Source organism: Ambystoma mexicanum, chromosome 8 (genome assembly GCF_040938575.1).
Source record: "Ambystoma mexicanum isolate Mex_15411 chromosome 8, UKY_AmexF1_1, whole genome shotgun sequence".
NCBI lineage: Eukaryota > Metazoa > Chordata > Amphibia > Caudata > Ambystomatidae > Ambystoma > Ambystoma mexicanum.
Window position 1 is genome coordinate 578,969,459 of NC_090929.1, and position 12,137 is coordinate 578,981,595.

The following is a 12,137-nucleotide window of genomic DNA, read 5'->3' on the forward strand; positions in this document are numbered from 1 at the left end:
GCCCTCCCGCGTCAATTATCAAGGCAGGGAGAATTGCCAGCCACCGTGGTACTGCCCTAGGCTCCAAGAACAAAGCCGCTTCAGTGAAAATAGTGAGTTGGGGAGACCGATACAAGACTGGTCTGTGTTGGAGCCTAGGTTGTAAGCAGCAACACTGTATGTTGAGCGCTGGAACGAACATTGTTAAAACGTGTGTGATAATAGATACAAGTGAAGTTAAACTTCTGGTGAATAATTGAACTTTAAAGCAAGCTACAATACCTTTGACATAGTGGTCCGGCACGTGTGGGTGCTCACACAAAGGTCGCAGTAATCTATCCAAATGAGAAGTCCTAATAGTAGATCAAATTGGTCCAAGCCCGGCGGAGGGAGACCAATTTAAAGAGAACCAATAAATCTGAATCGAAGTGGTCCTGCAACTGGTCAAGCAAAATCCTGCGCACAGTCAAAAGTCTTCGATTTTGATGAAATAGAGCAAGTTTGGAAAAGTTGTAGAATTTGGTCCGAGCCTGGTCGAGGGAGACCAATTGAAGGTTTTGTGTTAAAGTGGAACCCAGGGTGAACAGTAAATCATCCGAGAAGTTGTATAAGTGAAAATCCTAAGAAGAAAGGAATTGTACTATTTTGTCGTCTTGCATCAGACCCTCTGAAATGAGAGACTTTGAATGACAAAGAGACTTTGGCACAAAGGTCCTGACGTTGAAGTCTTGAACTGCATCCTCATGCTAGAGAAGCCAGGGAGAGTGCTAAGCTCGAGTGTGCCGCCTTGTCCCATGCTGAAAACGTGGGGAAGGGAAGCCAACGCCTTAAATATCCTGACATATCATTTCTTGAATACTTTCTTTTACATAACATTGTTTCCCACACTATTTGTATTTAGAAGTAAAGATTGGCAATACGTTTATTAGTATAGGCCCTTTTTTTTTGGCAAGACACCACCAGGACTGCACTATTATTATTTGATGGTCGTAGCTTGCTCCCCTCTTTAGATTCAGGATTAGATAGGCATTTTTCAAACCCAGTTGAAGTTCAATAAACACCCTTGAACTGTGATCACTTGTGTCTGCCTTCCTTACACTGCCCAAGAACAGTGCGATAAACATTCAGCTATTTCAATCCAAATGGTGCATGATGCTAAAAGAAGACTCATCACGTTTGTTTCAAAGTAATGCCATCTCTTGAAATTCCATCTGATAACCATCCATTACAATGTGCATCTCCTACTTCAACTGATCATACTTTTCCATTTTGCATCATACAGATCCATTTCTCATCTATCATATTTTGCCAGTGCAAAGTGTTCATACCAAAATCATTGAGACACAGAGGGACATCGTTCTTACCAGTATGAGGGATTTCTTTAAATTAACATTTTCTTGGGACTCCTGCTGTCGCACAGACATCATCCTCTCCAGTTTACGCCTGCGTACAGCATCTGCCTCTTGGTTTGTGTGCTGGAGATCCGTGCCAATTTCCTTCATCCTACTGAATAGCATTGCGCCAAGCTCACTGTCCAAATCTGCCAGCTTTCTTGCTTGAGAAAAACTTTTGCCTGCAAAAAGGAACACAGAACTGCTGACTTGATTCAGGAGAAATGCTGACATTTGATAAACGTTATCTACAGTTCCAGAACTTAAATTGAATTAAACACATTTTGACCCTGTCAAAAGGTAGACGGAGGTAAAGGATCTTGCAAACGGTTCTATGTCTTTTACTGCACATTTTTTCATTATGGTTTTTTCCCCACCGATTTCGTACCCATTTATTTACTGAAAAATGTGTGGGGCGGGGGCTCGCAAGCACCTGTCTTACCTACCAACCCCAACACTCTTCCCCACCAACTTCCACCCCATATTTCCTACACCGCCCCTGCAAATTGCAGTAAAACAACAAACGGTAAAAAAAGGGCAGGAAAAAAAGCTGCATTGAGTAATGTTCTTTCTGATGGATGTTCCTCGCCCTATTCCTCATCTATGAAATCCCTATTCCAGTGAAGCTCTTTTCCAGAAACTTTTCCGCCACCAGGGGGTGCAGCGCAGCTCCACGTCAGGTCCGTCCCACGCCTCTACATGCCCCACGCCAGATATGACGTCGGGGCCAGTATATATAGTGGCACTGATGACCTACTTCCACCCTTTTTCCCTAGCACTCTGAAGCGGAGGGACAGTAGAACCGATGGTATACTAGCTTCTCGCAAGAGGGGCAGGTAGGGAGGGCAATGAGGAATCTGTGGGAGGAACATCCATCAGAAAGAACATTACCGAGAAGTAATTTTTTCTTCTAATGGATTCTTTCCTCCCACTGATTCCCCATCTATGATTGACTCCAAAATCAGTGCATAAACCTGGAGGAGTGAAGAAGCAAGAACACCACCTAAACCAGAAAACTCTGGAGGACTGCCATACCAAATGGGAATGCAAGCAAAAATGCTCAGCAAATGTGTGGAAAGATGCCCACGTTGCAGCTTGGCAAATATCCAGGACCGGGACTCCCCTCTGTAGGGCAGAGGTGGCAGCCACTCCCCTTGTAGAATTAGCTCTGAGACCCTCAGGCATTACATACATCCCAGCCAGATCGTAGCATTCTGCAATAAGAGGAAGATCCACCGGGACAGGGTCAACCCTGCCAGCATGAGCACCAGCGTAACCAATGAAAAGCTGGTAATTTTTCTTAGCCTCTCTAGTACGAGAGACGTAGAACTTCATTGCACGTACCGGATCCAGCCGACGGAATCGTTCCTCTGCCTTGAAGGGTGAGGCAGAGGAACAAACAAAGGAAGATTGATCTTCAGAGAGCGATGGAAATCCGAGACCATCTTTGGCAGAAAGGAGGGCCTCACACCAAAGTCACCTTCTCTTTGGAAAAAAACAAATAGGGAGGTAAAACAGACAACGCCTGGAGCTCATTAACCCGTCCTGCGGAAGTGATGGCAACCAGAAAAATCACCTTAAGGGTGAACAATCAAATAGTACATGAATTAAGGGGCTCAAACAGAGTACCCATAAGAAATATTAAAACTAAATTAAAATCTCATGCCAGAACCACAATCTGGCGGGGAGGAAACTGGCTACACAACTCCCACAAGAACTGCGTAGCAGTGGGGATTGTGAAAAATAAGCCCTGTTCTGGGGACCTTTTGAACACTGAAATAGCAGCGTGGTAACCCTTCACAGTGCCAACCTGCAGACTAATCTGGGCCAATGATAGCAGAAATTCCAACACAAGGGACTGGGGACATGATAAAGGATCCAGGTGCCTCTCCTGGCAACAAGTCAAAAATGGATTAAGTAGCGGGTCTCAGAGCTGAAAGGAGTACATCGAAGACATCATCCGACAAGTCCCACTCCTTGTATCTCAGCCTCTCAGTAGCCAAGCATGAAAGTTCAGGCTGCTGAGGCTCGGTTGGAGGGCCCGCCCGTCAGTGCGTACCTGGAAGCTCCCTGACGAGGAAATTCCCTGGAGCAGAACAACTTGCACTTCCTGTTGGCACTGGAAGCGAAGTGCTCCACCTGAGGAGTTCCCCAAAAGAAGATTTCCTCAAGAACTTCCTGACAGAGCATCTACTCATGGGAGGCCGAAGTCTGTCTGCTCAAGGCATCCGCTGTGATATTCGCTCATCCAGCCAGATGACCTGCCATCAGAGAGACACTGTTCTCTAGAGCCCAGAACCACAGTCTCATTGCTTCTCTGCACAGAAGCAAGAACGCCACCCTACCTTGTTTTTTGATGTAGTGCATGGCCACCGTTTTGTCTGTCAGAATGAGCACTGTCTTGAGCTTCACGGAGGGGAGGAAAGTGACCAGGGCCAGCCCGATTACCCTCAAGTCCAGCAAGTTGATGTGTTCCTAAGACTCTGTGGGAGGCCACAACCCGGGCACTGTCAGGTCTGACAGGCGAGCCAGTCAGAGATGAGTCCGTGACCACCGTCACCTGGGGCCAAGGTTGACAAAATTTAACGCGCCTCTCAGCATGCTGTCCCACACAGCCCACCACTCGAGATCCTGGGCCACCTGGTTCCAGACCTGTATAAGGTCCAAACTGTAGTTCTGGATCTGCGCCCACTGGCAACAGAGAAGCCACTGAAGCAATCTCATGCATAGCCTATCCTCTGGCACCACAAGGATGCAGGAGGTCATGAGGCCCAGAAAGCGTAGGAAAGCCGAGGCACAGACTTGTTGTAGTGATTGGAAGACACTGACCACCTGAAAGATGTTTGCCACTCGATCTTCGGGGTGGGAAAGCACTGCCCAGGTGCGTGCACAAGACTGCCCCAATGAATCAGAGAGACTGGGATGGCAAAACTTGAGACTTTTCGAAGTCAGGGAAAAGCTCAAACTGTGCAATAGAGTGCATGCGCAGAGTAGATGCTGCGACACCAGCTCTGGGTAGCGAGCTTGGATGAGACCGTAGTGAAGGTAGGGAAAGACATGGATGCCTTCCCTCCCGAGGCAGACCACTACCACTGCCAGCAACTTGGTAAAAACCCTGGGAGCCGATGAAAGATTGAACAGCAGGACCTTGAACTGGTAATACTGTTGGCTTACTACGAAGCTCAGGTAATTCCTGTGCTTTGAACGAATCGGCACATGGAAGTAGGTGGCCCGAAGATCCAGAGAAACCAACCAGTCCTGCACATTGAGGGCTTGCAGGGTCTGGGCTAGAGTAGCCATCTTGAAATGATCCTTGTGTAAGAACAAGATCAGCAATCGCAGATCCAGAATGGGACACAAGAGTCCGTCTTCATTCGACACCAGAAAATAGGTGGAGTACCACCCCCTTCCTTGTTCTTTGCGCAGAACCAGTTTGATCACACTCTTCGCCGGAAGCTGACAGACCTCCGCCAGGAGGATGCGATCTGGAGACAAGGGGGTAGCCAGGGACTGTGGTCCTGGGGTTGCTGGAGGTACGGGAGGCAAAACCCTGTCAGATAACCTGCAATGCCCAAGCATCGGATATGGTCTCTGACCATTCCATGCTGAACAAGGAAAGCCTCCCCCCACTGGAGACAGGTGGTAAAACACATCACTGAGGTTTGATGGCTTGGGGCGCGGCTGGGATAGAGGCCACTGCAATGCCACTCCTCTGGGGACCTCTTCCCCTACCTCTCAGGAAGGGTCTGTCTCCTCCCGGGGTAGATTGACCCCAGCCTCTCGGGACAAAGACGGTGCAGGGGCAAAAGCTCCTGCCCCGGGATGAAGGTGTGCGCAGGGCTGCTGCACGGCAAGCCCCAATGACTTTGGTGTCGCCTTTCATGCCCGAACCGTCTAGAGGGCGCCCTCAGGCTTGGCTCCAGAAAGGTTGTTGCCGTGAATGGCATATCCAACTAACTGATTTTGACTTCGGTCACACATCCTAACATTAGCCAGGATTGGCGCCTGACCACTGTGCTGGTGGCCATGGCCATACCCACACAGTCTGCTGTGTCAAGCCCTGATTGCAGCATTTGCCGTGCCACCTGCCTGCCATCCGAGACCAGGGCTTGGAGCCCATTCCTCATCTCCCCTTCAGGAATGTATTCAGCTGCATGCTGTCCGAAGGTCAAAGGACAACAATGCCACGGTGCATGAGGCAATCACAGTCTTCTTGCCCCATGCATCCAACCTTGTACTCTCCCTGTCTGGGGGAAGGGACGGGAAGGTAGATGTTTTTAGGCTAGCCGTAGCGGCCCGGACCACCAAGGTCTCAGGTGAAGCATGGGAAGAGAGAAAGACTGGGTCTGAAGGGGCGGGACAGTGTTTCTTCGCCATGTCTCTGTCCACAAAGGCAGGCTTGTCTCACACCTCCAGCACGGGCGCTTCCACAGCCACATTGGACAGAAGCATCTCCTTTTGGGTGCCTCGTCCAGAATGTCACAGAGTTCATATTGCACCCTGGCCCTGGATGGAGAAGACCATCCCAAAGTACTGCCCACCTTTGCCATAATGTTCTGGAAAACAGCTTGGGGCTTTGCCTGTGTGGAAGCTGGCAAGAAATCTATCTCTGGGGAATTGTCGGGGCAGTTGGCTCCTCACAGGTCCTCTGCCAGTGTCACTGCCTTCTCACCTTCCCTGAAGAATTCCTTTGGGAAATCAATTACTTCCATAGAGCCCAGAGGTTCCAGCCCACCCTCATCGTCATAGATGTTGTACATTTTAGACATAAAAGCATCCATAGGGAGTGGGACATATTCCAGCAGAACCACAGCGTCCACGTTGCCGGTCAGAAATGATGATGACATATGTGCCAGTGCTGAGACTGGGATGCCTGAAGGCAGGGCCAGTGGGTGCTGAGCTACCATGGCTTCCTTTTGGGCCAGACTCGAGCCCTAACTTGTGCACCGGTGGTCCCTTGAGGGTACACTGCCAATCACCAGAGATGCGGTGGGCCCCTCACTGCAATGAATTGACTTCTTCTTGCAGAAGCAGGATGAATAGAGGCTAAAACGCCTACTCAGCCTCACACTTCAACAAACCAAGGGGCAACAAAGTCATAAAGGAATAACAGGCACAGTTAAGAGATAAACCTCGCCTTCTGTGTTAAAGTAGGCTGAGGGAAGTCTATACTCTCAAAAGGAGTGTGGATGTGATTCAGTTGCAGCCCAAACAGCTAGATATAACAGTCCAAAATAAAGAAATGGGCAATCAAGGTTCTATAAAAATATGTATACTTTAATTAAAAACACTATAGGCAATAATAACTAAATAGAAAACACTAAAAAAATCCACCACTGTGGAAAGAACACATAATATGCAACATATCAAGATGTAGCACTCTGGGTGATGAGACAGCGGGAGAAAAGGCAATAAAAACCACAATGTTCAAAAGTATATGTCCTTGTTTTGCAAAAAAGGATTAATGTAATTTAGGCAGTCTCTAGAGACTTTGACCATCTGGACAACGTGTCCCTTCTACCCAGAGGGAAGCCACCCCTTTTGAGGCAAAAGAGGTGAGCCCGCTTGGTAAGACCCTCCCTAGGTTGTCTGGGCAAGTAGGACCTCACTGGGAATGACTCCCATCTCGGTATAAAGACTCCCATTCCGATAAGGAACTCCTGGTCCAAAGTACGTTATAGGCATACCTGGGAAACTGGAAAGACTGTTACTTCTGTTTTGAAACCACAAAACAGTGACATTTCTCCTATCTCTTTGACTTCAGGTAATGCTGGATCACACCTGAACTCCACAGTCATGTTTATTTGTGAGAACGCAAGTAAAAGCCAGAGGAACTTTGAAACGGGAAGAAACTCCTACGCACAGAGGTGAGTGACTCCTACGCAGAGGCGAGTCTCTGACAAGAAGACGTCCTTGAGTGGCAGAATCATGCTAGTCAGCGGTGCAATGGAGAGTGAACAAATTGCTAAACCAGATGCCGGAAGGCTGGCATGCTGACCAACCAGGAAGCCAAGGTGGGGAAAAAGACAGAGAGGGGAAAGTAACCGTCTCATCTAGTGGCGCGTCCACAAGCGAGCCATGATGGGCCTGGGGCCCAGTAACCGACGTCAAGAAAAGGCTGCAGAAGGGAACCTGGATCCCCGAGCTATGCACAAGAGGAGCATTTGCCAATGAGAAAAGAGACAGAAGGGAAACAAACGCTCCAGAGGAGAAAACGCAAGGCTGGGGAAGCCGATGATATTACGGAAGCCTGATAAACCCGAGCAAGAAGAAAGCAAGCCTAGCAGAGGACCATATGGAGCATGATAAACCCAGGTGGGCCCTATTTCAACAACAATGTAACACGGCTAGTAGAAGGCCAGAAGACTTTGGGGAGTCCTGAGAAATAAAGAGACTGCAACATTCGAGGCTGGGAGAGCCAGCAGGGTTTTGGGAACCGGTCAAACCTGAATGGGCTGATACCCCATTTAGACAGAGAGAAATTAAGCCTTTCACAGTTTTAGTTGATTCTGAAGAGTCAGAGAATCATGAAATGTAATAACTGTAGAGAAAGAGAACCTGGAGGTTTCAAGAACCTAGTCGAATCTGGAGAAATTGTATAAGAAAAACCAAACTGAGGAAACCGTATGAAAGATATTAACGTTTGACAACAGAGCCTACAGAAAGGTTGTGAACTGTATTTTGAAACATTGCCATTGCCGAAGGTTAAACTTTGTTTTGGAACATTGACGCACTTCGTACATGAAGAAAAGAGATTCAAGGGATTGTGCCAGGCAAAAGCCGAAGATGGAGGCTATTGCACTAGCCTCCTTTTTGTTGTTTTTCTTCCAAGTGGCAGGGCCAGCTAGTTTCTAGGATTTAGACTTGGGTCTATTTATTTTCGGTCATTGACGAGCATCGTTAGTTTTAGTTTCATTAGATAGGGAATGTCCCTCATAGTAGTAGGGCTAGTTAGGCATTTTCCTTTTCATTTAAATAAGGAAACCGTAACATGGCACATGGTAGTCCGAGTCCTCCTCCTGGTTCGCCACAGGCCCAAAACGGACCAGGGGGCAGTTATCAGTCAATAATACATTTGCAGTGTTTTGATAGTTCAACAATGGCAAACCAGGCTTCTGGGTACTGCTTGGTGGTTTGATGCTGTTCCAAAAAACAGCAGTCGCAGTGGTACAGTGGCAAGCAGATTTCGAAGTCAGGGTAGAACGGAAGAAGGCTGTGGGTCAAATGCAGATTATAGAGGTCACCAGGTTTGGTTCGGGATCGAGGTTACATGCGAACGGGCTGATGATAGGATGTGCAGGCAAGATGGTTTGATGCAAGGGCTCGAGGGACGCAGTTCAAGAAGAACACCATGGTCATTTTGATTGGCGACTCGTTTGGCAATAAAGAAGTCAGAGATTCGAAACAAGGTTTGAGCAGTGCAGATGCAGCAGTACTTCTTTATTCAAGTCAAGGGTTTCCGTTGGCAGAGCGTGGCAGCGAACGGGTTTGAACATACGGGGCATCGGTTTGAAGAACAGTGAGTGCCAAAGGCAGCTCCGGAGGGTCCTGGTGGTTCGATCTGTGTCACAGTGGTTCAACTGGGATATTGCAGGAATTCCGGCTGTCTTGGCAGTCAGGAACTTTGAGTCCCAGTCCTGGGTCTAAAGAACAAGATGGGTTATTTTTTCAGTCTCGCAAACCCATGGGAAGCTGTTGCACACCTTCAGGGGTCCTTCAACATGGTGATATTTAATGCAGTGGTGTGGCTGGCAAAGTTGCAGGTCTTATTCTAGCAGTGGTTTGCCCCCAATGGATCCTGGGGATGATTATGAGGCAGGGCTTGCTTCTGCCTTGGAGCATGTGCATTCCCTTCACAAACGGAGGACTTTGGAAAGGACTGCTCTCCTAACAGGGTCCAACGAAATCTCTTGAATGTTTGAAGTCCAGAGATGATTAAAAAAACTAGTAGGAGACCTCTTCTGTTAAATGCAAAAGCCCACGAGTGATTGGACTAAAGCTAACCTGTTTTAGGAGTCCAATCCCTGTTCTTGGAACAAGTGAACTTTGCCTTCTGAAATCCAGCGCAAAGTGCTTTGTGCAACAGGAAGTGGAGGACACAGGAAGGAAATTTAAAAGCAGAACGAAACGAAATGTTGGATACTTCTTCTAGCTGTAAAGAATTTTATCTGTTGTAAAGATCCTTCCGATGGTGTCTCTTCTCCCAGGGAGAGAACCCCTCTTCATGAGGCTAGGGAGGTGAGGCTGCTAACCAATATTTCCCCTAGGGGCAGTTTCCTTCAGTGGGAAATGAAGGATTTCTATTAGAAGTGGAATTCCAATATATGAATACATCAAATCCTGTGATGGCAACTATCCACTTTATACCAAAGATACATACAAAATTCACTACATTTCCAGCTTGTCGACCCATTAACAATGGGATTGGTTCACTTACTGAAAAAATCTCGCAATACATCGATATTCATCTTCAGCCATTAGCATCAAATTTAGCCTCCTTTGTCTGTGATACTAAACATGTAATCCAGCAATTGAACTCCATCCCATGAGAAGACAACTACAGATTTGTTACACTATACGTTGTATCACTGTACACAAGTATTCAACATGAGAAAGGGATCAACAGTATAGAATACTTCTTGAAAATAAGATCTATCTTGTATAAAGAACAAAATGAGACGACCATTGATATGCTAAAATGTGTACTTATGAATAACATATTTTGTTTTGACAATCAGATTAACTGGCAGCTGCAAGGCACTGCAATGGACTCAAAGTGTGTCCCATCATATGTAAACCTTCTTATGGGACATTTTGAAATGAATCATGCATGGAGACATGAAGTGTTTGACATTAACAAGAACATAATATTCTGGGGAAGATTTATTGAAGATATCCTGATAATATGGGAAGGAGACAGATCACAACTATTGAAGTATGTGGACTATTTGAATGTAAATTAATACAATTTGAAATTTACGATGAATGAGAGCCAGGAGAAAATACAATTTCTAGACCTAGAACTGTACATAGAAGAAGGTAAAATACAAACCAACCTATTCACCAAGCCAACCGCTGGAAACAGCATACTACATTCTCACCCCCGACATGTGGTCAATAATATACTTTATGGTGACATTTTGAGACTTAAAAGAAACTGTAGCTCCAGGTAATGGCAGCTTGAGGGCTGTGCTCCTGAGCCCTGTGCTTATCTCTCTTTGAAATGGCTAAGAAAACACCTGAGAAACTACAACCGTCTAAGAGGCAGAAGGGAGAGGGTGACAAGATGGATGGTGAAAGCAGAGAAGATAAAGTACTGGGCATGCTGACCATAATGACTGCTGATATTGCTGAAATCAAGGCAAAACTGTTTGCTTCAGAAGAGAAATATGGTGAACTTACTTCCAAAGTTACCTCTGTAGAGACCCATTTAACTGTAATGGATGAGGATTCAAGGAAGATGGCTGAACAGATAAGAGAGTTGCAGATACTGACAGAGAAATTGAATCTGAAATGCTCTGAGCAAGAACATTTCTCACATAGAAATAATGTGCGCATAGCGGGATTTCCGGAAAATATTGAACAAGGATGTCCTGCAGAGTTTCTGGAAAATGCTTTATTTAAGATGCTCAAATTGGATCCAAAAACCCCACTGGAAATTGAGAGGGCACACAGATCTTTGGGACCCAAACCTGCTGTTGGACAGAGACCAAGGCATTTCATTGTTAAATTTTTGAGGTTTCCAGTGCGTGAATTAATCCTAAGAGCTTGTGAGCTGAAAGACTTAAACTGGGGAGGTAACAGAATTATGATCTTTGGAGACCTTAGTATAACGTCCAAGGACGTTGTGGAGAAAAGGAGAGCGTTTAATGTGTCCAAGGATAAAGCTAGAAGTAAGCATTTGAAATACTATATGCTTTACCCAGCAGTGTTGAGAGTGGTTTTAAATGGACAAACACATTCCTTCACTGACTTTCGCAGTGCAGAAGCCTTTCTCACTGATCTGGACTTTGAACCTATGGAGGATTCAAGCACACAGAGAAGTGGATTTCATGGAAAGAAGAAAAGATGAATCCTTTAGGGTGTGATTTGCTACTGTTGACATCATTTTGTTGTTTTGTTTGTTTACTTTATTTGTTAGCTAGTTTCATAGTTTTCATCTGTTTCAAATTATAGCTTAGTCAAATCGAAATCAAATACAAATGCCGTTGGAACTTGTATTTGTATTTGTTTGGATTCGTATTTGCACGGGACTCTTCAACTGAAATGCTGGAGAAAAGGACCTGCTCATTGGGAGACAACGTGCTGCAACGTGAGGTACGTGATGTGCCGTACATGAGGAGGAAGACTTGCCGACATCAGAACGTATTGTTATTCATACGTTCACTGGCTTGGAGAGCATGGGTGCGGCAACGGAGAGACCTTATGGCGAGTTCAGCTGTAACTGTTATCCTTGGCTGACAATGGATGAATGTGCTGCTTTGTTTACTTTTCCACGCAGCCGTCACGTCTCCCTCTTCGTATGTGGCACTGAGGTGAGACGTGGTTGTAAAGTTGGGGGTCCTGTAGCTATGAACATTCCATTTCATTTTGAATTGAATTGTATGCCCCAACCCAGCATTCAGTGTTTTGTGACACTTTTTAGGTACTAATGGCCTTGCGCGCGCCCCTGAGACAACTAGTGACTGGCAGCAGAGAAACTGTGAGATCTCCCTGTGTCAATCTGAGCCATTATAATTACGCTGTTTGGTGCACACTCGATCACTC

The 12,137-nt window shown here is 46.3% G+C and overlaps 1 protein-coding gene across 1 annotated transcript in view; it reads right to left on the minus strand.

Annotated features, from left to right (window-relative positions):
* Positions 1-12,137, minus strand: part of NPHP4 (nephrocystin 4) — a 1,060,260-nt gene that overhangs the window by 322,677 nt on the left and 725,446 nt on the right. The window contains exon 19 of the mRNA XM_069610268.1: positions 1,344-1,552. Coding sequence (XP_069466369.1) covers positions 1,344-1,552 — 209 coding nt within the window. The remainder of the gene's footprint in view (positions 1-1,343; positions 1,553-12,137) is intronic.